Below are 25,129 nucleotides of genomic sequence, written 5' to 3'. Positions count from 1 at the left end.
GCCCAAGTCCCAAATCAGTCTCAAGTCTTGAGGCACAAGTCTCAGCTCAAGTCCCAAGTCTAAATGTAGATTACAAAGTCAAGTTCATGTCATTAATGTCAAGTCTCAAATCTAAATGTAGAAGTGTGAAGTCAGAACAAATGAAGTCCAGTATCAATTTAATATCCTGAAAACTACATATCTAGGACTTTTCAATGCAATATGGTTTTAATAGGATAAAAACTTGGTAAGAGCATCATGAGTTTGATTTCTATAATCAGTTTCAACTTCAATAAATTCAATCACTCCACATAAATTCAGAAAACAGAATCTAAATCCAGTTGTCTGCTGGAACAAATCTCATCACTTTCAATCTGTCATTTACACAAACACAAGATCTTTTGTCAAAATTTTAGAAACCTTTTCAAGTCAAATCCCAAGTCACCAGAACCCAAGTCAATTCTCAAGTATTTTCTTCATACATCAAGTCAAGTCTCAAATAATTAAAATTGTGACTCTGGCACAGACAGAAGAAAGGAGGCGACATCTTAAATGAGTTTCTTTTTATTGTTCAATGCGTGGCCACACACATATACTGTTTTTCCTTTGCACTGTGCATGATGGGACAGTTACTATGGAGATGGTGATGTTTGATGGGATATATTTCAGGAGTTCACAGGGGTCCAAACACAACCCACTTTAGCCTTCATCTGGGAAAGTTTGCTGGCCCCTCTCTCCTTAATCACTAGCGACAACATGAAGCTGATGATCAGATAATCTGATCATCAGGCCTTTGCCCTACACATGAATACCTTGACAAATAAAGCCCAGATTATTTTTTTTTCTTTCCGAGAACTGAAGGACTGGTTTAGTGGAACAACACACAACAACAATCCCTTCCCTTCCCTTAAACATTCTTGCGTAATTTCATTCATTAAACAGCTTACAAAAAGCAAAATAAAGTACATCATTTGGGTACAAAAATAAAATCCAAATTAAAACCATAAACAGGGCACGACCCGTCATGTTTTTTTCTTTTTTTTTTTCCTCTCCTTTTTTTCTTCTCCTCATACACAGATACATTAGTCACTGGTCACAAAAAGTACACCGCAAATAAAGAAAAAGGAAAAAAAAAAAAAATAAAATAAAAGGATTAGCCACATAGGAAAGAAACCGATCCCGGAGAAGTGTACATCCGTCGTCCTCAACCCCTTCTACAAGCCTACGAGCTACGAGACCCTGTTTGTGTTGTAAGGCTGGAAGCCTGGCAAGCCAAGGTGTCAAGTGGACAGTGTGTGTTTTCTCTCTCTCTCTCATGAGTTTTCTTCACCCTTGTCTTTACCAAGCCCAGCCCTGCCAGAGTCCGGCCACCGTGTGCCCTGCTGTCAAACACAGACTGAAGGGAAAAGGAAGGAGGGAACGAAAATCCAAAAAACACTGCTCTATATATCTATAATGGATTCATCTGAGCGTGAATGTGTATGTGTGTGCGTGCGGTTTTTCTCTCTCGACACGTATGTACTCGTTTGCTAACATATACAGTATATGCCTGGTTAGGGTGTGAACCAGGGGCACTTTAAAGTTGTGTAGCGTCCCCCACCGTTTCCGCGCCCCGACCTCCAGGGGTCACTCTTTATGTTTGGGGTTGGGGTGGGTGGGAGGTGGGAGATCTGCCGTTTCTTATAGCCCCGTTTCGCCCATATTTCTCTTCGCCTTTTTTTTTTTTTACCCCTCCACTGCATTAACTTTTCCAGCCCTCTACCTTAACTCTTTCCTTTTGTTCCATCTTTCTTTTGAGTTGATTTTGCCTTGGAGACGCAGATACACACAGAGCAAAAGAGTGGGAGAGAGAGAGAGGGAGCGAGTGTTGTGATCGATCAGCTGTTCGCAGCGCAGACAGCCGCCCCCTCGGACCTCTCAGCCAATCTCCTTCCACTGCCGGTAAAACTCCACGATGTTCTTCAGCTCCATGCCCGCCGCGCCCACTGCCTGGATGGCCGACTGGCATGGGGAGGAAAAAAACACAGACAAGCAAATAAATAAGAGTTGACACAGCAATTTTGTCCTCAATTTTTACACATTGCTTTGATGTAATTACCTCCGCCAAGGAGGTTATGTATTCAGTGCCGTTTGTTTGTTTGTTTGTTTGTTTGTCTGTTTGTCAGCAGGATTACGGAAAAACTACTGGCCCGATGAAACTTCGTGGAAGGGTGTAGCATGGGCCAAGGAAGAACCCATTACATTTTGGAGCGGATCCATATATAGGTTGCGCTTGCACATTTGCATATCATAGAAGACTGGACTATTGGCCTTGGCGGAGGTCTGCGCTCTCCGTGTGCCCTTCTAGTTTTCTATATTTTTCCAAGCTATTTTTATTAAGAGTAGATTTAGAACATCTGTCATTTCCAATGTTTAAAATCTATAAATCATCAATGCACCAATGGTTAGAATAACTAACAAGTAAATACGTCTTCCCCCACAAATGATGCAGCCATCCCTTGGGCCAATCAGTAACAAGACGCATCATCCCTTTGAGTTTCACCGAATCGGACCGGTGGTGCAGCAGTTGCGGCATATCAAATTTTCAAATTCTGACCTTTAATTATAGCGTCCCAATCAGGCCAATAACTGTCATTTTTTAAAAACGCCAAAACACAGTCCCAAAATGCATCATCCCTCCAAATTTCGTCAAAGTCAGACCAGTGGGGTCCGAGATATCAACTGAGATATCATATTTGACAGCTGAAGTGTGGAGATTCATAATCAAAGTTAAATCTTCACAGTAACAGCAGTTTTACTTCCTTTTATTAGATACTAGAGGCCAGACATGAAAAGGATTTCCTCAAGTGCTGTAAACCGTGACAGTTATATATAAGTTATAAGTTTGATAACGCACAAGTATAGTGATGACCACAGCACAGTGGGACAGCACTGTAGCAAAAATGTGGCAGAAATCGCAATTTCTCTAAGCTTTGCTGGTCTTGGCAGGAAATATGTGCGTCCCGGGTGTTTGTTCACGCCTGCTATGTGATAATATACGGTTAGTGACTGACCTTCATTGCTGCCGACTGGGTGCAAAGCTCTTCCACCAAGTGGCCGGTAAGAATCGTCACCATGCCGGCTGTGTCCTCATCTCCGTTGCTCTGGGAGACCGTCAGCTGACGACAGCTGTCCACCATCTTATATAGATGCCTAGGAATAAGGCGCAAAGCCACTCAGAACTGAAGATTTACCGATCCAATGAATATGTTCATCAGTTTGCTCACAAGTGGAGGAAATACTGGATGAGCATCGAGGCTTACCAGGCTTCCATGTCCTGTCGTTTCAGTTTATCTCTTTCAAAACATCGCCCGGGCTCCTTCTGGCAGCGTATGTACCTGTACAAATAAGGAAGAGTAGCACTTGTGACCAAGAACACAAAAAGTAGGAACACTTCAACAACTCCTACAGAAGGTACATTTTATGGTAAAAAAAAAAATCCTGGTAAAAAATACATCACAACGCACCCACCCTCAGTCACCACACTCACAACACCCACCTGTTGCCTTTGCGAAATTCAGACTCCAGGAAGCGGATGCCATCCCTCGCACCAGCATTTTCCTTCTTCAACATGTCAAGTCCATCAATCACTGCGACACAAAGAGTCCAGGTAAGTATTTGAGCTTTTGTGCACTTCGGCAAAGAGGTCAATTCATGCCCACAGTTCACATTTGAACAGGAGACTGGCTTTGTGGACACTGAAAGAAACCAATTTTCCTCCGATTTCGTTCAGAACTCCACTGTCACAAAAGCATTACTATGGACAAAACTCATTGGAGAGTCAAATTTTGACACAGTTTAGTCATTTGGTTGATGTTCAAGAGCAATTTGCAGCGACTGGATTAGAGGTGAGGTGTTTTGCTCAAGGACTTGATTGACTCGGTACCCTTTTGATTATGGGATGGTTGCTGTAATCACTGACTAATAACAGCCAATCGTTCTACACAGGTTACTTCAAAGGAAAAGCATCAAATACCATTTAAAGAAAGATAAACTCATATCTATACATCTTCCAAACAATATCTGTTTCCCTTCACCAATAGTTAGGATAATGTATGACAAGCATGACAAGGGCTTGATGCAGCCTTAGGGCTCATTCAAACTACTCCCTCTATTCAAACTGCCAGCACATTTTTTACATGACAGCCAATGGAAATCAGCTGCTTTGAAAAGGTGCTGCGCATTGCGTCATTATAGACAGATTAGAATGCTTTCTGAAATTGAAAACTAAACTTTAACTTTTTGAAGGAGACCACAAGATGTGGCCCACTTTTTTTGTCAGCCAACTAATCACAACCAAGCAGAAATGAGGTTTCACAATACGACTGCAGCTGACAGTTTACTACAACAACCAGAATGAAAAAGAAAGCACCAGCAGAGAGGCTGGTAGGAGATCTTACACTGATCATAAAGAGTCAATTTGGGAGAAAACTGGTTGTACGGTGGAGTTTCTGGTAAATGTTTGAGAGTCAAATCATAGCAAAGAGTCAAATCATACTGGTGTGCGGGTTCTACTTTTAAATGTTTGAGAGTTGGACATCAGCACCGTTTGCCGATAGTGAACACTGATCGTTTGAAAAAGTGGGTCGTGCGTTGTTCAGTTTGTTTCCCAAATTATCAGCACAAAATGCGGTTAAGGCACTGCCTTTTCTACAAAAAGAAAAACAGTGTGAGCGAACCCTTACACTCCAAAGAAAGTAAAGAGGAACAAGCAAATAGTAAACATGTTGTCCCCCACCAGTGATGTAGTTCCACCCTTGGGTCAGTCAGTGATTGCTGAGTGTACTTGAAATATGAGTGAAATTGTATAAGCATTTTGGTATGGGACAATGAAAGGACAGATTGACCATATATTTCTGTTGCCTACTCTCCTCAGAATTTGGCTTACAAGTTATATCTTGAAATGTAGTAACTGTAATTGTCCTGTTTTTACTCAATACAGTACAAAATATAAGAACTACAATACGCAATAAATACAATCCGTACATTACACAATGTACACTACAATACAATTTATAATACAATATAACATACAACACCAGGAGCGTGAGTGTTATGAATAATATAAATGCTAAATGATAAGTGATATATGGTATTGCACAGTAGGTAAGTGGTAATATGATATAAGTAGTCAACACTGACGGCACAGTGGTAGTGCAGTGATGAGTGCAATAACAGTACAACAACTGTACAATAACTACAGTGTCTTGTGGTTAGAGGTTTGCCCAAAAATTCTCCATTGACTCTCACTTCAACACATCAACCCAGTCTGATGTCTCCAAGTGTGTAGCATGTGTAGACTATTATGTTACCTATGATAACTTTAACTGTATTGCTTTACCACTGAGTCCCCAGTCATTGTCCCCCACATTGTATGATAACTTCAACTGTATGACCTGCTTTACCACTGAGTCCCCATTCATTGTCAATGCCGCCCCCTAGCGGCACAAAGTCAACGTTACAGTGTGACTAACTAACTAACTAACAAACAAATGAACGAACGAGCGAACTAACGGACAGAGACCGATCCATAGTCCCCCCTTTGGTGGGGGACAATAACTAACTATTGCAGATACGACAGGATAAGAAAATTAGATTTTGATTCCCCTTCTCTCTTCTCTTGCCCCCCTCCACAGGGAGGTCAGAGGTCAGGGTCAGCTACAGAGCAAGAGCCCCGGAGCTGTTTGGGATTCAGTGTCTTGCTCAAGAACACTTCAGCAGGGCGGACGCTTGGTGACACGAAGGGCCTGAACCCAGCTCCTCACCGGGCCGTCCTGCTGCCCGGGACACAGAGAGGACGAGGCAGGGAACTGACCTGTGCGTGGGATGATGATGATGAAACAGCCGCTGCCGGCCAGCTGCCGGATGAGGCCGAGATGCTGGCAGAGGGCGGCCGTGTCTGGCACCAGGTAGGGAGACATGGACGACTGGGCCTTGGGCTGCTGCAGGCTGCCCTCTAGCTGCGACACCTCCAACTGCAAGGATCAGACACCAAACGAAACCAAAAGCTGAAGACTTGTGATCAATGGATTACATCATGAGGATTACATAAGATGCGGGTGTATTGGTCATAGTAATATAATATGACTATCACATGGTTCCTACACATTTGCTGCTTTAAAATTCCTGACTTTTTCCAGACCTTAATTTCTTGATCTATCAGAAGATTTTGGTCACTATTCAACTGTCAATTCAAAGATATTTATTGGCATGGTTTAACTTCAGTAAACATTGCCAAAGCATGAAACAAAACAAAACAGTCAACGATTATACCAAGCACTGGATTGTAAAACAGAACAACATATCAGAGGTTAATCCTCTGCAGGTTCACTGGTTGTCCTCAGGTTGTGGCATGATGTTAGAAATTTTGCTGCATATTACTATATCACTCTGTGAGTGAAGGTAATTCTTCAACAAATATCACAATATATAAAATGATATGGGTCTACATTTACATGAAAGGTAATTATATGTTCATCAAGACTGAATATCTTTCCAAGCTTTTGTGCAATTTCCAAACAAGACCTTAAAATTTCATTTTCCATCTTTTCAAGACTTTCCAAATCTGTGTGAACCCTGCTATGTTGGCAGTGATGACTTTGCTGTATTACGGTTAATAAGGGCACCATGGTGTGAACAGTGTATAAAGTATAAAGTGGATGGAGTGAAAATGTTCGAACCTGTAGTCGGAGCTGGGCCATATCCCTCATCAAGCGATTCCGACGAGCCTCCTCCTCAGCCTGGACATAAAGGAAGGAGACTAAACATCAAATGGGACAAGGAAGGGATCATTTGGTTCCTAGTCATTAATTAAACGTCTTTCTTATTCACTCAGATCAGCAGTTATGCAACAGCACCACTCATTAAGCAGTGTTACAACGACCCACGGAGCAGAAACACTGACTGAGTGAACACAGGCACCTTGTGGTTCCTCTGGTCATTGGTCCGTTCAGCCGTCACTCACCATGCGGAACTGGGCCTTGGCCTGCTGCACCAGATTGTCCTGTTCCGATTGGCTGATGCTGGTGAAGATGCCCGCCTCCGGGTTGAAGTGCAGCACGTTGCCCTGGAGATTGGTAAGGAAGTGGCCAAAACTGCGGATGCAACACACTCGCACTACACACTGGGAGGAAGGGAAAGGAGAAAAGGTAGCAAGTGGCAGATATTGAGTAGGTTTCAAGGGAGATGAAAAAAGAGGCAGAGAGGTGAAAGAGAAAATATGACAGGAGAGAGAAACAAACAGGGAAAAAGAGTCAGAAACACTTTAAATATAGCACATCATTGTGTGATGTACAGTTCTGTTGTAATTTTTGACGTGTATCTTGATGTTGATTAATGTTTTAAAGCTTTCATATTGAGCCCATTTGATTGTAGGATATCATGTAGCACAAATAAACTTCTCAATTGAATGTGTCTATTTCACCCCAAACTAGAGCAGTCTGTAAAGAGGATGGCTACATGTGTGCGTGTGTTACTATACTTGGGTGCCTGAAAGAGAGGTTTTGGATAGGTGAAGTCCATTCTATGGTGTGGATGTGTGTTGCTACAAGTTTATAAAATGAAGGCCTATTTAAAAAAAAGGGGGGGGGGGCGAAAAAAACCAACAAAATTCAATTCTGTCTCGTTTCTACAGTAATAACTCCCATTGAAGCTCTTTAATATTTGAATCCCGTGTGTGTATGTACCTCCTGTAAGGGGCTGAGGGAGGGCCTGTGGCGAGCGAAGTCGAGGCGGCGGTGCGCTAAGTTGAGGGCGGGCAGGTGACGTAATGCCAGGTCCTCAGGCAGCAGCAGACTCTGGACCAAGCCGGGCTGTTCGCACTCGTTCAGCAGCTCCGTCACCTCCGCATTCAGACCGAGCTCTGCAACACACAGACATGTGTGACCGTCAGCTCACTGGCTGTAGACTGAGCGCACAGCAGTTAGTGTGTGAAAACAACAGAGGGAGACAAAGAGCGAGAAGCAGAGCTGACTACTTGACTACTGACTACTAAACCGAGTGCACAGTACAGGGATGTGACGTGTGATTAAGGCTGGGTGATATGGACAAAATTGAGATCACAATGATCATAGGAACTAATTTTGATAGAAAACTGACAATATCTGTTCACATACGCAAAATAGCGTTAAATAGTCAAATTGACGTTCAGCACATTGAATTGCACGGTCATATAAATATGATAAAACTCCCCAATTTGTTTCAGATCTCATTTTACTTGAGATATTAAATAGTACTTGCTTTTTATCAATAGTATAGACAACTTGATATCATTATTTCATCAGAATATTCTATTGAAAGACGATAAACGATAATATTGAATTATTTTCTAGTCCTAGATGTGAACCAAAAAACATGTAAATAAATAACCAAGGAGAGAAACAATATTCAAGGGAGGAAACGAGGAAAACGCATGACTTTTTTTGATTAAATGCCAATGGATGGGATTTAGGAACAGAAAGGGACATTAAGAGAATTTTATTTTCACATCTACAATTTAGTGAATGTCTTTATCCACAGTGTGTTACAGTACCATGAATGCAAACATTATCAGTATTGGTGATCCCAGTGGGAATAAAATCCCTTAGCCTGCCATGCCAAACCCACTGAGGACATTTCGAGACATCTAAAGGGTGTCAAAGAGACATAAGAATAGGTATACATCTCTAAGCAGTCTACTGGTGTCTCACCTGCTTCAAGCATCTTGCTGCCATCTGGTAGCAGGTTGAGCAGCACAGACAGTCGGTTCCACAGGCTTTGAGAACTCTGCAGAGAGAACGATGGATTATAATTGACTGCACAGAATGAAAACAGTCATTCTATGTGTCAGATATACAGTAAGGTGCAAAAGTCTTAGGCACATGTAAAAAAAAAAATTCATAAAGTGAAGATGCTTTCAAAAATACTATAATATATAAAAATGTACTATAAAGAGCAGTCTACTGACACACGAATGCAGAAAGCAAATAAATAAACATCTATGGCAAAACGTATATACAATTTTTTATATACATATAAAAGACTTTTGCAGACTTTTACACAGTACTGTACTTCAAAGATGTCATTGTTGCATAGACAAAGTGACAGATGCTTTCCCCTTACCTGTGCACACATGAGGATAATGTCTGTGTTTGTCCTTAGCCAATCAACAAAGACCTTCACCACCTGGATGAGCCCCTGATTGGTCAGGATCTCCAGCCGCTCTGACAGGGTCTTCTCGCTGCGTACTGATTGATTGCTGTGCTGGCTGCCTTCCGAATCAGAGTCCAACTCTAGGGCGAGAGGTGACACCATAATCAAACATTAAGGCAAGTTTGATTTCAAGAAAATCATTTTGAATTCTAAGGGAATCCCTCTAGAAAAAACAGAAGAGAAAAGAAAACTTCCTAAATAAGTAGCCATGGAAATAACCAAAGAATGAACAAAAAAAGTGAGGTTTTATTACTACTTTATTACTATTGTTTTTAAAATAGTAGGTTACCATTTTCATTGGTTCCATTGGCAGTGCCGGGGCTCATGTCGCAGGGTGAGTCCCCGGGTGGAGGGGGTGTCTCTTGGGAGGTGGTGGCGGAGGTGTCAGTAGGGGTGGGGGTGGGGTTACCCGAGGAAGAGGAGCCCTGGGGCCTCAGCAGCACGTTGCTGAAGGTGGGCGCCAGGCGGAAGCAGCGTTTAGCCTGGAACAGCTGTGAGGACATGGCCTGGAGGTTGCTGCTGATGCTGGGGTCGCTGCAGGGCAGCAGGGGCCCGTTGGTGGTGGGAGGGGTGTCGCCGTCCCTGTCGCCCGCTTCTTCCTTGGGCTGGTCTTCATCTTCCTCTTCGTCCTGGTGCTCCCGGGCCTGGCCCTCCAAGTTGTCTGAGTTTTCCGTGTCCTCTATGTCCTCCAGGTCAGAACGCGACTCCTGGCTGTTCATGTCCGAGTCGGTCTCTACGTCGAAGGCCGTGCCTCCCTCCTCTTCCTCTTCCTCCGAGCCGCTCCCCCAACTGCCCTCCTCACCCAGCGGGTCTCTCTTGCTCTCCTTCCGAAGGGAGGAAGAGTTGAGCGGGGCTTCTGTCGACGAGGCGGCGCCTGTCGAGTCAGCGCGGCCCCTCCTCTCGTCATCGTCCTCTTCCTCGTCTTCGTCGCTCTCAAATCCCTCGCTCAGGTCGCTCTCGTCCTCCGGCCGGCCGTCCTTGCGGCCACAGCGGCGCCGGCGGAGTCGGGAGAGGCGGGTGTACTTCTTCTTCTGCCTCTGTTTCTCCTCCTCCATCTTGCGCTGTTCCGCCACACTGCTATTCTTCTTGGCCCCAGCCTTCCCGCAGCCATCTTCATCCTTCTCCACATCTTCCTCATCCTCCTGCTCCAGGGAGCCGTTCTGCAGTGGCTTTTCATCAGAGCGCTCTGTCAGCGGGACCGACAGATCCCTCATCTCTGGGTCATCTAGAAAAGAAAAAAAAATGATTTCACTGACTACGCATGCCTTTTTTGTATTCAATCACATTGTTCTGTTTCTTTGTAATTACTTATTTCTAACAACATATGCCACACTCCAAAACAATAAATGTTCCCCACTGGGATATTCGTGAAAGGGCATGTGAAAAAGAAAAAAATGTGTGTAATTATAAATTGTTCCTGACAGCCAGCCAAGGGTTCTTAAAAGTTGTGAGAGGAGTAATAAAGTAGACACTCCGCATTACTGCTGTACTACTCCTAAAGGGTGTTACATTTTCACCACAAAGATCAATGTTTCAATCCCAAAAGATGCTCCTGACAAAGACAATTTGGGACTGAAACATCGATCTACATGGTGAGATTTCCTCTCTCACCTGTGCTGTCAGTGTGCAGCGGGGGAACCTGGCTCTCCCCTTCCTCCAGTTCGGCCTGCAGGCGGATGTTGACGTGGTTGACCAGGTGGGAGAACAGGGCCAGAGTAAAAGCTATGGACGCGCTGTACTGCTTCGATCCTACAGCAAAAACATGAACTTTTGTTAGTACAAGCGGATGAAGGGAGAAACACAAACTGTCTATTTCTGTTTTAAACCAACACAGATTATGATAACTAATCATTCTCACAAGTTATCATTTCAGTTCAAAGACATGGTGAACCGATTGACGCTGTTACCATGTTTTTGTTTTTAGCTGGTCTATTCAGTTGAATTTTGCACTGACTGCTGCAGTCCACTGTCAAAAGCTGGACTGCGTCTATTCTAATCTTTCTTCTTCCTATTCTGAATACTCCAATCAAAGTGCCATCCGCATATATATGCCATCTGGAGGTGATGTTGAAATGTAATTTCAGCTTTCAAAACATCTGATTAAAGTATTGACCATTTACAAAATTCAATAATGAATTGTTCTTTCACAGTGGTATCAAAGTAATATAAATGCTAGTCACCACCCCAAAATATTGCAATATACATCAACGACAATTTTGACTTGGCTTCATGTGACACCATCACCGCTCCACAAGCACTGACCTCCCCTCTTCAGGCTGTGCACCACCATCAGACAGGTGACCACCATCTTGAAGACCAGGGTGTCGGGCAGCACGGGGCAGGTGCTGTCAGCGTGCTGCTGCTCCTCCTCTTCCTCGCTGGGGGAGTGATGGGCGCCGCTGTGGGCCGGCGGCGGCAGGTAGAACAGCACCAGGTTAAAGTCCTCCAGCACCGACTGGCACAGCGACGTCAGCTCCGTCTCCATCAGGCTAGATACGGAGGAAGGGGAGCAACATAATGAAGATGAGGCACACGGTACATGCACAATGTAAGTGCCATTGAATGGTGAGCAATCAAGGTCCACGAATTGCTCATTTTTGCCGTCCTTCATATTTGCTAATTAACTACATGACATGTAAATGTTGGCAATTATTTTGACTGGCAGCACTCTGCTTGGAATCACCAAGTTGTATGCTGGATGCTGTTAGCTTGTGCTTACATACTGTATAAACTGTCACAATACCAAATATTTAACTTCAATACAAATACCAGCCCAGGCATGAGGGCTTTAATTCTAAAACAGTGCCACGGCCAAAAAATAAATAACATAAAATAACTTCAAATAATAATAATGGTTTTTTTCCATGAAAATAGTCACTGATAGTTTTTTTGGAGTGGCAGAGTCACTCAGTCAAATGAAGCACATGATTGTCTTTTGTCATTTGGAGCACAATTGTGTGAATTTTATGAATGCTGATGAAAGTAAATATAATTTGAAAAATAGAGTACCGGTACTAGAAGAAACTCTTGTATACCACCATTCCTCAAATCAGATAACATGGTACTTTTTCCAGTGCTGGGACTCCATGCAACACTAGATTGGAGCCACAAATTTGTGTACTAGATTCTAGTAGTTTGGGTTTACATGCCTTCCAACACCTGAGTAAAGCAATTCTTTGCTTCTATGTGCAGCCAGGAACAAGCCGGGCTAAGGATCAAAATATCAAAAGCAACTGACATCAATTTTTCAGAACCATTACATTTACCAAGTACTTAATTAAGTAAATTGGCCAATACGAGTACCACACAATTAAATATCATTCGGTTAATGAGAATATAAATTAAAAACAAAAAATGGGCTGTGGACCAGGCACATGAACTGTAAGAAACTGCTGGAAACAATGGAGTCTTTCAACACATTGGTCATAACAGTGGAAGAACAGAACAGTGTGGGGCGAGGGGGGAGATGGGTAACGGCAGAAACTCTCACCTGTTCTTGGGCTGCAGCAGGCTCTGGAGGTACATGAAGCTCACCAGCAGTCGCTTAATGTCTTTAGATCTGAGGGAAAGATCATACAGAGCCATTTCAAACAACATCCACTGGTTTAAATTAAGAAAATACAGCTCAGACATGGCTGCCACAAGATATTGAACAAAGGAGTTCACATATTTTTGCCCACAGGAATATCTGGGTTTTTGTTAAATCAACCAGTTTTGTTAAACAATGAAGGTTTGTCATATCCGTTCGTGCATGTTCTTCATTTGGGATATATTCATTAAGATTTGAGGTTTAGATAAAGATTTGATAAGGTTATACATTTATATTAAGTAATGACCACCCCTGTGACTGCCAACTAGACTGTATCAGTCTATCACTGAAGATCATTATTCACAGCCACACATATTACAATGAGAAACTAGAATGATCTGAAATGGGTTATAATATACTTACTGGGATGGATCAACAATTTTCCCCCATACTTATCCCAGACCTTTTGTGCAATTCCATAAGTTTCCCCAAGGCATGGAAATTATTTCATTAATTTCCCCATATATATATCCAGAGTTTCCAGACCTGGGTGGAAATCCCGTGAATCCTCCTCACCTTTGTCGAGAAGGAGACAGCTTCTTCATCTCCTGCTTCTTCACCTGGTGGTACATCTTGGCAGCTTTGTCAAACAGCCGTTTCAGGTTGCCGTAGGCGCCCTCAAAGGGGGTCTCTGATTGGATGCTGGCAAAGGCAAGAGATGAAATGCCTGTTAACACTTGTCACTTATGGGATCTGGTTCAATGAATAATAGCACAAGCGGAGGTACATATACAGGAGCCATTTCTCACCAGCGTAGGTAGTAGTAGGTGGCCTCAACATTGTAGAACTTGCTCCCTGCCAGTGTGCCCAGCTGGTTAAAGGGCATTCCTGTAGACAGACGGGTGAACAAGTTAACATTCATTTCTGGAGGGCAATTGACGGTTTTCGATCCAAAAATCGATATAAAACCGTTACCTAATATTGTTTGAAAATCATATACAGATGAAAAAAATACAGATGACATGCGCTAAAATGTTGCAGTGCTCAAAGCCAGGATATTGAGATAGCAAATAACTTCAATAATACTCGATAGTAATTTCAACTATCATATGAACAATCATTTTATAAGAATAGACCTAAAGTCTTTCAACAGGAGACTGGTAGAGAGTGTAAGTACGGTTAGAATTATATCTGTATCAAATGTGACCTTTTTGCAGACTAAACTCTTAAACTTATTTACAAATAGTTCGCTTCCACTATCCTTGACATGCTTGCACAAACTCAGGGGAAAAGAAGTGAAAGGAGGATCTGACCCTGACATGCATCTACAAGAGGAATCACAAGTCTGATAACTGTTCTTGACAAATACCAACAGGGTGAAAAGGCCTGTGGGAGGGAGTGGAGTCCATAGTAAAGAGTATTTAGAGATAAAAGACTATCATACATGAAAACTACTGGCATTTAATGCTTGAAATCAATCTCTGGTTGTGTAATTTCTTTACAATGAAATGTACATAGCGATATTTTTAATGACCTTGTGTACTGTTACAGGATAATAATGTCAGGGACTCAATTCTTCAGACAATGGAATCATATCAGGGCAAAAAGTGCCCTCTAATGGTTGTAAAAAATAAAGTAGTGAACCCATTAAACCCCAAATACATGAAGGAGCCTCCAGCTATTTATACACAACTTTAACATTGTATTCCATCACTTCTCCCCGCCCAGAAAACACAAACTCCATAACTTTACCAGGTTTTCCATGACCGTAGGAACGACAGCGTGCCATGGAAAGTGGTTTTACATTACAGTCACTCACCTACGTGCGGCGTGACGGACAGGGCCTGGTGGTAAAACCTCTCTGCCAGCTGCTCAGCCTCCACTCCTGCCAACTCATTCTGATAACGCGCTGCAGAGGAAACAACATTAAAATAAGCCCAGCAACAACAAAAACTGTTAACCACAAGAAAAACATGTCCTTTTCTTATGAAACCGATGTGAACATGGGATTGTAACAGGAAAGGTGGACAAGGATGGAGATATTGGGCCTCATTATGAAATGTTCCTGCACACATATTTTGTACTCAAGCCCAAATCAAAGCCATTACACCCTATTGCTATGCCAAAATTTCCCACGCTAACTGACACATGCATATAGGGCTGTCTCACACCTCTAGAGGCTGGGTACAGAGACAGATTAATTGCATATTCTATTATCCTGGTATTACCTAGATCTCCGAGGTAGACCAGACAGCGATGACAGGCCATCTGTGCCCACTCCATCTCCTTGGGGGTGGCTGACACCGGTTTCTTTCGGCCTGCCGGGAAACATTGCACATTGCATTTTTACATTTCCAGAATTTAGCCGATGCACTTGTTCACAATGATTTACAGTGATGCAATGGCAAAACAAGCTTAAATTCCTAGATCGACAGCATTACAAGCAAACAACAAGTGCGCCAACAGCAAAGAGTCCAAGGGTCAAAGCAACAGCACCCGGACATTACATGGAACACATATTCCTCTGTGTCTAGAGCGTCCATGTCAAATTAAAAGTGGTAAGTAAGGAAATGAAAGCTAGGCAGAAACCTTTTCTAGGGTTTCTTTTAGGTGCCCAAGAAGAAAATATGTATTTCTTATATTTCTTGAAGAGATTCGTTTTCAGTTCATGCTGGAAGACAGGATCATAGACCCCATTTATTAAAATGAAATCTGTATCTAGATATTGAGAGGTGTTCTGGCTCGTATTAAGATCAGATCTCAGCTAACCGTACAGTGTGTTTGCATAAGTGAAAGTATCATCACCACACCTACTATAGAGTTACAGAAGACGAGCCCTTCCATGGCAAAGGAAAAGTAAGTACAGGCTGTACAGTAACAGCACCTAGGCTGACCCTACACCTGCCCCGTTTGTTTTTGTCAGACAGACTTACCACCTCTTTACCTATTCGCCTGCTTTGCATGGTGCATGGGAACACTGACATCTGATAGTCACAATGCGGACAGAATGCCAACAACACCACATAAAAACCAGCTGTAAATGGGAGGGCGTGATCGGACTGTTCATTACCCGGATAGCATATCCAGATGCACATCGAATTTTAATACCAGGTGAAAACAACTTTTCAGCAGATGCTTTTAGAGGGTTTGTGCAGGATTTACTGTTACATTCGCAACTGTTTATACCCTTATAATATCATTTTGAGTGACATATATAAACCACTTCACAAAAATTCACAAAATTTATATCCGAATAGTGCAAAAAGTAATATTTAATGTATATAGGTCTGTGAATTTAGGTTGATTGAAAATGACGTCATTTACTTACAACATTTTTAAGCTGTATTTAAGATTTAAAAGCCATATTCAACAACTTTTTTGTGTCTTAGATAATTCAGTTTAAGACTAAGGACAAGCAGACACCCTGTTTTATGAGTGTGAATGTTATGCATCATTCTCACCTCAATAAAACAACACTCTATCCTGCCAAGAACGCTGCGAAAGGGGGCGAGTTTATCTCACCCTCAATATGAGTCTATTTGATATCTCTTTTTACGAAAACCGTGCTTCATGACAATGGTGGACAACACTTACTTGAATAACAGAGTTTGAGCTTTTTAATGTTTGGTGTGCGGTATACATTTGGTGTGCGTGAGAATAATGGCGCTTTTCCACCGCATGGTACCGGCTCAAATCAACTCGACTCTGGTAGTACCACTTGGTTTTCCACTGCAGATAGTACCCCCCCCCCCACCCACCACCACAACTGGTTGTCATAGCGACGCCGCGACACACAGCAACAATGGAGGATATCGAGACAGATTTTATTTCAGAAGAGGCTGAAGGCAGCAAGACAAAAGGAGAAAACAAAAACAGGAGAGTTTGGGAAATCCTACATCAAAGCTCAGACAACTCGACGACTCGCTCAAAGGCGACGCAAGATGGTAAGCTAACCTGGTAGCTAACGTTAGCATATGTGCAGGATGTCCCGTGTCGCGCGATGATGACGATTCTCTCTGACCAATCAGTAGTCTGCAGTGTTTTCACGTCACCTTTTGGTATCGCCTCAGCTCGCTTGGAACCTCGACGGAGGTGCTACCAAAAAAAGTACCAGGTACCAGGTAATATGGTACCTGGTACCTGGTACTTGCCCAATGGAAAACCAAAAAAGGCGAGTAGAGCCGAGTCTAGTTGAGCCGGTACCATGCGGTGGAAAAGCGCCATAAGAGACAAAAGAATGGGAAAACATTTTTTTTTTTAAACATTAGTGTTTGGTCTATGAGCCCTGAGGCGGCCATTTTGGAAACCAGTGAATATATTCCTTTTAATTCTGTGCGTCTTGGAGGAGCTGCGAAGTTGCAACAGGTTTTTTTGCCCTAACAGTGACACAAAGAGACTTGAAGCCATATATACGAGAGAGATAGACGATAGCAGATTTGGTGTTAAGAAGGTTAGAACCAAATTTGAATATGAGAATAGAATATCTGCAACAATATGATTATATATTGGATAAAGGATGGGGAGATAAGATGTTGTGACATTTAGAATTAAGAATTTAGTTAGAGATTTGAGGCTGTAAGTGCATGTGTGTGCTCTATGTGTGTATCTGCGCCTCTGTGTGAACGTGTGTGTTTGCCGTGACTGACCGATGAGCGGGTCGGTGACGTGGGTCCAGTCGATGCAGTCCTGCAGCTCCAGCTGGTAGTGCGACTGGATGTAGAGCAGCAGGTGCTGGTAGAAGCCCACGCCAGCGATCAGGTGCGTCCGGTAGGCGCACTCCAGGGCGCTGCGGCTGTGGATGTGCTACAGCGGGGGAAGGGGGTAACAGAGAGGGAGGGGAAAGGACATGAGGATTAATATCAGAATAACAATAATACATTTTTCTGACTGTCACTGTTCCATTAGTCATGCTCAACTTGTGAAAGTTTTTATAGGAGCAAGTCAAGGCAGCTACCAGAAGAAATGGCTGGAGGACAAATGCAAAGTGGCATATTTTCCAGAGCCGCGGGGCCAGTTACCTTCTTGTTCGTCTTGATAACCTGGATGACCTCATAGTAAACTTTCCTCCAGAGCAGCTCCTCAGCCTTGCGGCCATAGTCGACGGGGTGGAGGAACATCAGTTTCACACACAGTTCCCTCAACCTGAACACACACAGATAAACACACAGGTAAACACACACACAGACACACAAGCAGCGACTCAAACAGATGCATGCACAAGTTAGGGAGAGAGACTGATCACCAACCATACAGGCCAACCCAAGTTACACATGAAGTTACACATGAAGAGGTGGTATAGATCTTTTTTTTGGCCTGTCATGTTAGCAATTTCAGCTTCCACATATTTTGCAGTCTTTGCAGTCAAAAGACTCTAAAACCACAAGAAGTAATACTTTTGCTATGAGGAAATACTGGTGGCATCGCTGATGAGTTAGCCATTCCCTTCTATCACCCAAATGGCCTGTGTGTATCAATCCAGAGTTTTTCACCAGAATATGTTGTGATGACCATCCCCACTCCATTTACTACCCCAACACATGCAGCTTCATGTGTACCAACACCGCATTTCTCATCCCTCATGGTCTCTCCTTTGAAGACATCCTTCAGCATGCTTTGTTTTCCATGCCTCAAGGCAAGAGAGGTTAACATAATAGTCTAGTAATAGGACTTCAGGTGAGCAATTAAGACAGGGCTTGACAAGTTTCAATGTCAAAAGTAAATCCATAATGTGCACAGCAAAGTTGTGGTCCAAGTTACAGTTGCCAAAGCTTCCTTTCACACGCTCCACCTACTTGTTGCGAAGGCTGATGTTCTCCGGCTTGAAGACTTCTCTGTAGGATGCTTTGCTGCCAATGATGACATCCAGCTTGTGTACAGACTCCACCACAGCCCTAAGTGACGTTCAGCAATAGAAAGCATTAGCAAACTGACAAGGTTAACAGTGCTAGCTAAACATTTTGTAGCCGAAAAGCGTGCCAGGCGCCAATTCAAACATGGCACGCCATTACGTTAGCTGGGCAGAATTCTTTCTGTTTCATTTCTCTCTGTAAACAAATTAAGGTTTTGCTAACAAATCCAATGATTAGGGAGCTAACACAAGCTAAACTCATTTACTCATAGCCAGCTGAGTGCCTCCATTAGTCAAATTTGGCTAACGTTACGCTGGCGAGTATGCTGTGATGTTGTCACACTTTACTGACGTGAGTTAGTCACTGTCGTTAGCTGGCTAGGAAGCCAAAAACCAAACTAACTGGTCAGTCGAGTGAATGGATAAGTGGATCCTCTCTTGCGGTGACAAGCATTGACTGGCTAGCGCTAGCCAACACAATAACGTGAAATTAGCACCTTAGTTGGTTGGGCAAAATGGCCTTGCTATCTTACCTGTAAAGCCGCTTGATGAGAAGGACTTTCGCCTCTGGCTCGCTGTCCTGCCCAGGTCCACTCATATTAGCAACTAGCTAGCTATTTGATCGCACGCTCCGGCGTTTAGTCGGCGTTTCCTCCAAACCCCCCGACCCACAGTTGTCACGGTTGCCCGGGCTCGCTTCCCGGCAGTGACAACCGTGTTGATAGCCAGCTATCGTTAGCTGTCAAGCTAACGTTAGCTTTCCTCCTCTACCCTCCTAACCTAAGTCTCTCTCGTCTCTTGTGTCCTTTGGCAAAACCCCCTCTACCCATCCGCTCTGAAGACCGGGTAGGAGGGGGTGCCCAATAATCTGTGCTCTTCCTGGTCAGCTAAAACGCTCTGATATGCTTCTTGTGTTCCCTGTTGCAGCCATCGCTACGAAGGCGGCCATTATTCCTATCAGGCAGTGACCGCCTGAATACCGCGAGAGTTCAGTACATGTTCACGAGACTACATCGGGGGTTGCCAGGTATCCCATAAAATCCCTCTTCTCTGAAACTCTTGATGATAACCTTTTCTACTCTGCATGTTTTTGTGTATTTGCCAGGAACTGTCATTTAGACATCCAAACAATATAAACAACAAATTACATTACATACATTGTGATTAATGGTAACGCACTAGAGGCGATATTAAGTATCAAGCAACTGCTGTAAAACTAAAACTGTTGAGAATTAGTTACTTTCCATAGAGTAACTACACACTAAAACTAGGTATTCATCCATATGCTCCTAAGAAAGAGCAAATCTGGTGCATCTATGGGACAATCAGAGCTTACTGCTCCCTCTAGTGGTTTATTTCTCCCTGTGGAGTCTTGAAATTGTACTTTCTGACGTTATCCAATCTCCCACAACTACCTCTCTGTATGTGTGTCACCCCCTCTCTCTCCCAGCCTCTCTCTGTTTTCATAATTACCACAGAGTTCAAACAAGACAGAAATGGTTCCACGCTGGTTTTAAATAAACGTAATGAGAGCAAACTGCTGGAAAGGCCACTAAAGCCTCAGTGTGCTGGATTTTCCTGACAGCTGCTTTCACATTTTTTGGACTTGCTTAGGTAATGTTGTGATCAAATAGTACATTAGAAACTTTCTCTTGGGTCTTGGCAAGCTTGAACCATTCAAGTGTGTTTGACAGCTTGTAAATTGAGCCGGGGGTTATTTTTCCAAGGCAGGTGTGCAAACATGCAGACAATACTGGACAGATCATTATTAAAGTGATATCCTCTAGCATAAAGGCGTAAACATATAAGTGTAGTGTAGACGTTTCAGGTAAGTGGTGCAGGTACTGGTTCTTTAGAAGTGTAGCTTTATTTTAACACTATGATGAGTGTGTGTGTTTGTGTGTGTGTGTGTGTGTATGTAACATCATATGTCTCACTTGCCTCATTGTCTGCTTATCTGACCCCCCACCTCCCTCTCTCTCTCCACCACCCAGCAAAACATATCTTGGACTTTTGTCTGCCACAGCATAATTTAAAGGAGCAATAAGTAAGATTTCTACTACCTTACAGCAGTAGTTCTCAACCTTTTTAGTTTGTGACCCCTTTAAAAGTGATGCCTACTCGCGACCCCCCCATCACAGTTGCAAAGAATGATTTCCCCTTTTTAGGTTGTTTCATTATATCAAGGGATGCCTAGAGGCTGAAAACTATTAAGTATTTCACAAGAAAAAAAGAAAAAAATTAGAGAAAAATCAGAAAAATACACATGATAATACATTTATATACTGGAAATATGTTTTTTTCCAGTCACATAGCCTAAATCAACTCGGGACCCCCTGAAATGACCTTTGACCTCCAGGTTGAGCACCACTGCCTTATAGCACAAAATGACCACAGCCAGAGAGATTTGCAGAAGGAGATGAGTTGTTGTAATTCCTACTGGGCGCTGACAGAGGCTGATAAAAGTCATAGATTACTTAATGCTCCTTTAAATGCTGTGTCAGTGTTCAGGCCCTACATGAGCTGGCAGAACCGCCACCGTTTGCTGTCCAGGTCTGGAGCTGCTGAGGCGGGACTCTCGGCTCTTGTTTATTCTGTGTTCTTTGCGTGAACCTTCTGCTCGCTCCCCCATTGTGCTAATTTTTCTGCACTTTCCCAACTCAGTAGTTGCCAACCCACTAAGGAACTGCAGGCGATTCGGTGTGTAGGAGGAGGAGGATAATTACAAGCTTGCTACATTCGGTAATGTCCCCGGTTCCCAGATCCTTGCCTCGCATACTCGCACTCTCAGCACAGTCGGTCGGTGAGAGTGTGAGGAAAAGATCTACCGTGCCCAGTGCCACCAAGAGAAGCATCAGAGTCCCGAGCCTCAGAGGAAATAGAGGAGAGGACCCAGATGAGCGAGCACCGTGACAGAAACACAAGTCAACTTAATTGTAACCTCATTACGAATCCAGAGGAAAAAAACACATCAGAGTGAATAAGCTTGTGAGTCTAGAAAATGTGTCTTTATATTGCAAACATGGTGAGAAAGGGACGATCACCACAGCAAAACCAAAAACATCTACCTTCAAAAAGTCTTCCAGATACTCTAATCATCCACTTACGACTCTTCATTTATTCAGGTATAAAGTTTAGATTTTTTTTTTTTGAGTTGTTAGAGGATCTAGTTTCTTTCCTAGAATGACATTTAATAACCTTAAAAGAGGTTGGGCCTGCTGTGAGCCTACACACACACACACACACACACACACACACACACACACACTGTGTTATATGTCAAGTGAGCGAGCAAACATTACTTCCAGAGAAGAAGTAAGCCTCGCCTCTTACACCACAGGCTGTAACGCATGACAGATTTTGAAAAGCTGCCCGAGTTAGTGCACCGAAAAACATAATCACACCTTTTCACACCAAGTTAAGAATTTAATTATTTGTTTATTTATTAATTTATTTACGTATTTCTATCTCCAAGATTCACCCACCCGAAAAATATAAATTCCGGTTTATTCAAAAAAAAGAAACGATGGAATTTTCATCAACCGCATCAAAGGAATTAATCAACAAAATCAAAGTGGCAATAATCATTATCATTATTACAATAATAATTCAATGATCAGAATATCCACATTCATAACAAATCCATATACAACTGCAATACACTCTTCAACATCACTCTTCCATTAATATACACAAAATCCCCAAATGTCTGTCCTTGTCAAAACAACAATAGAGGAGTTTTGGGGGAGGAGGGCTATGGCTTGTCAAGGGGGATGAAAATGAGTGACCAGCGAAGTTGATGGATCTAAGGTTAGTAAGAGTATAAGGGGGAGGCACACTTATTTAATAAGGACCTATACAAAAACAAGCAAATGGCAAATGATGACAGTACTTCCATGGAAAGATTTGCCGATCTAACCAAATCTTCAGCTGACAAAAGGTTAGAGGGCTCCATAAGAGGCAGAATTTGGGGAACTAAATTTTAAGGAATATATAAGGGTTGTCTGAATAAATATATAACTCTGAATGACAACCGTTGCAAACATATACCATAGGAACCTAAAGTGAAAATCAGATACGCAAGAACTCAAAACAGGTCGAGAATCTCAAAGAAATGCAGATGGAGGTTTCTGGAAATATTATCTTAAGTCTATATATGTACAAACATTGCTTGGTCACCCAGATCTACTTAAAAAAGCTTTTTAGTTGGTCAAGAAAATGAGTGCAAGCTTTAAGATTACGTGAGTTACTTCTTGTGTGAGAGCTTCAGGAATGCAGCTAAGTGACAGACCTTGCTGATATTCTAAGTCTGCACAGAAAGTGCCTCTGATAGCTGTCAAATACACTTAAAAACCTTTCCATGCCTCAGTATTGGTAACTTCAGAAGACCTATTCATAGAGAGAGAGAGAAACATTAGAGGAAAAAATAACTGTACACTCTGCATGTACAAACAAACTGTATATACACATAGACATACCATATATACACATTTATCCAGTATATACACAAAGATTTATCCAGTACACACACTTATGTACAAACACATTCACTCGTTTTTTCGGCAGAACCTCTAACATATCTCTCTCTGTCATCTTTTCAGTGATTAGAGGTGGAAATGGCAGGGACTTCAACTCAGGTTGGTGTCAGCGGAGTCCATTCATAGAAATAGAAATGGGACGTTGTACAGCAGTTTGACTCCAGAACTGTGTCAAACGACCACACCGAAACCAAGAATTCACCGATTCACCTCCGCTCAGGTAAACTCCAGGCAGGTAGTTGAATCGGAATACAAAATAATAAGATGTACGAGCGTCCTCATCATCCGAAAAGGCTTTCAGATCGTCCATAAATGGAGAGCTCCATGGCGATTGTCGGGCGTAAAAACATCATCCGTCCACTTTTTTTCTATCTTAGAATGATTATAAGCAAGAAGTAGGAGGGGAGGGGAGGGGAGGGGAGGGGTGGTGGGGTGGTGGTGGGGGGGGCACAGGTCACAGCAACGTGCAAATTCGTGTAAGGGGAGCAGGTAAAACACAAGTTTGTCCCTTTCGTCACAGTCCTACAGGGCAATGCTTCTCCTCAGTGTTCCACAAGATTGTCTTAATAAGAAAACTCGGTTCATATAAAATGGATCATTTATGAACTTCCATTAGATAGATAGGCGTCTATCTTTATCAAGAAATAAATATCTGCTCCGGAAGATTTCTGATGAAGAGTTTTTTTTTTTTTTGTACTATGGTAAGAATAAGCAGTATCATAGAAATATAAATAATAACATTCTGTCCAGTTTTCAAAGTTTTCATTGAAGCAAGACTTGTTTTTTTTTTGTTTTTTTGAAGCGGTTTGACTTGTATAGGCTGTGCATATTTAGTTTCCTTTAAATCAAAGTCTGAAAGAGATTCAAACGGAAGAGCTAAAACTATGAATCGAGAAGTAGTTGAAAATGTCGAAGAGAGCAAGTATGTCTAAAATGGAGTAAAATGGAAGTGATTAAATAATGCTTTTGAGAATCCTAGATAGATAAATAGTTAGAGTGAGTAGATGAAGAGGAATCCAAAAGTAATGTGAGAAGACTATAAGAGAGAGGGAGTTAAAGAAATGTTTTGAAATTAAATGAGCTTTCACTGAAAAATTAAGAGAAGTCAAGCACCTTTGAAATACATCTTACCCACAGTACAATACATCTCCCTCTCTCTCGTTTTGAGCAGTGTGCCTTCCTTGGCCTTTTGTCGTCTTCCATTCTACCGACTGATCGGACTGCATAGCTGTTCTTCGCATGCTTGGGTAGGCCAACACACACCATAACATGTTGGGCCTGCCTTCAAAAGAAAACTGTATATCCAATCACAAGGCGTCAAACACATAAAAATCCAGTTATCCAATCAGAGAGAGAGGGCCCAAGTAAAGTATGGTAAAAAACCCAGCATTTCCTTACATGGTCCGCTGGGGCTCTGCACCATCCTTTGAGCAAAGAGAATGGGACCAATGCCCCAAGTTCTCCCTTTGTCAGCCAATCGCGTCACGAGAGAGGGCTCTTGACATTTGGCCATGCCACCCTGTGGACTGCCCATGGTGCATCAGCCAATTAGGTTCCAGATTGTCCTCCATGAAGCTTTGAGAGTGGCTAGGGGGAGAAAAAAGGGGAGACAGAGAGAGAGAAGAAACGGGGGAGGTGCTTGATCAGGTGCTATTGAAGCATAGCTAAGAGATTTCATCCTAGGCGGACCAAGTATCTGATGGCAGTCTTTCCAAAGCTGGACTCATCTCTTTTTTTTTCTCAGTTTTGTGTTCAGCTCTGAGGCAATTGCTTGTTTACCTGAGTCTCTCATTTATTTTTTTATGTCACTGAGGTATTTTTCATGGCAATATTAATTTCTCAATCACGGATCATCTCACATCTCTACGAGAGACTGACGTTCAAACCTGGCCTGCTTTAAATCCAACGCTCAGTACACACAAGTATTTTCACAAGGAAAAAGTAGCCCTACAAGCTGTTGAAATAGAAGACGGACAATCTTTCCCTGTGTAGATTGCTAGCATTATT

At 42.7% G+C, this 25,129-nt stretch overlaps 2 protein-coding genes across 2 annotated transcripts in view; both read right to left on the bottom strand.

Annotated features, from left to right (window-relative positions):
• Positions 1–527: 527 nt before the first annotated feature.
• On the bottom strand, positions 528–19,539 carry smg5 (SMG5 nonsense mediated mRNA decay factor). The gene is made up of 22 exons (XM_071900971.2): positions 19,118–19,539; positions 18,529–18,627; positions 17,755–17,878; positions 17,383–17,539; positions 14,965–15,054; positions 14,556–14,645; positions 13,546–13,624; positions 13,313–13,438; positions 12,698–12,766; positions 11,470–11,696; positions 10,819–10,956; positions 9,497–10,432; positions 9,118–9,287; positions 8,706–8,781; positions 7,704–7,879; positions 6,983–7,141; positions 6,699–6,758; positions 5,834–5,993; positions 3,518–3,608; positions 3,282–3,356; positions 3,033–3,171; positions 528–1,980 (listed from the first exon to the last, which is right to left on the bottom strand). Exons 1-22 carry the CDS (start codon positions 19,180–19,182, stop codon positions 1,897–1,899), a joined length of 3,390 nt encoding a protein of 1,129 aa, XP_071757072.2. The 5' UTR covers positions 19,183–19,539; the 3' UTR covers positions 528–1,896.
• Positions 19,540–24,591: 5,052 nt separating this feature from the next.
• syngap1b (synaptic Ras GTPase activating protein 1b) overlaps positions 24,592–25,129 on the bottom strand; it is a 96,673-nt gene continuing 96,135 nt past the window's right edge. Inside the window, exon 21 of the mRNA XM_071900968.1 lies at positions 24,592–24,709. Coding sequence (XP_071757069.1) covers positions 24,592–24,709 — 118 coding nt within the window. The remainder of the gene's footprint in view (positions 24,710–25,129) is intronic.

The sequence above is a fragment of the Centroberyx gerrardi genome, chromosome 12, assembly GCF_048128805.1.
Source record: "Centroberyx gerrardi isolate f3 chromosome 12, fCenGer3.hap1.cur.20231027, whole genome shotgun sequence".
Taxonomy (NCBI): domain Eukaryota; kingdom Metazoa; phylum Chordata; class Actinopteri; order Beryciformes; family Berycidae; genus Centroberyx; species Centroberyx gerrardi.
Note: the sequence above shows the minus strand (reverse complement) of the source record. Positions and strands in the feature narration are given on the sequence as shown.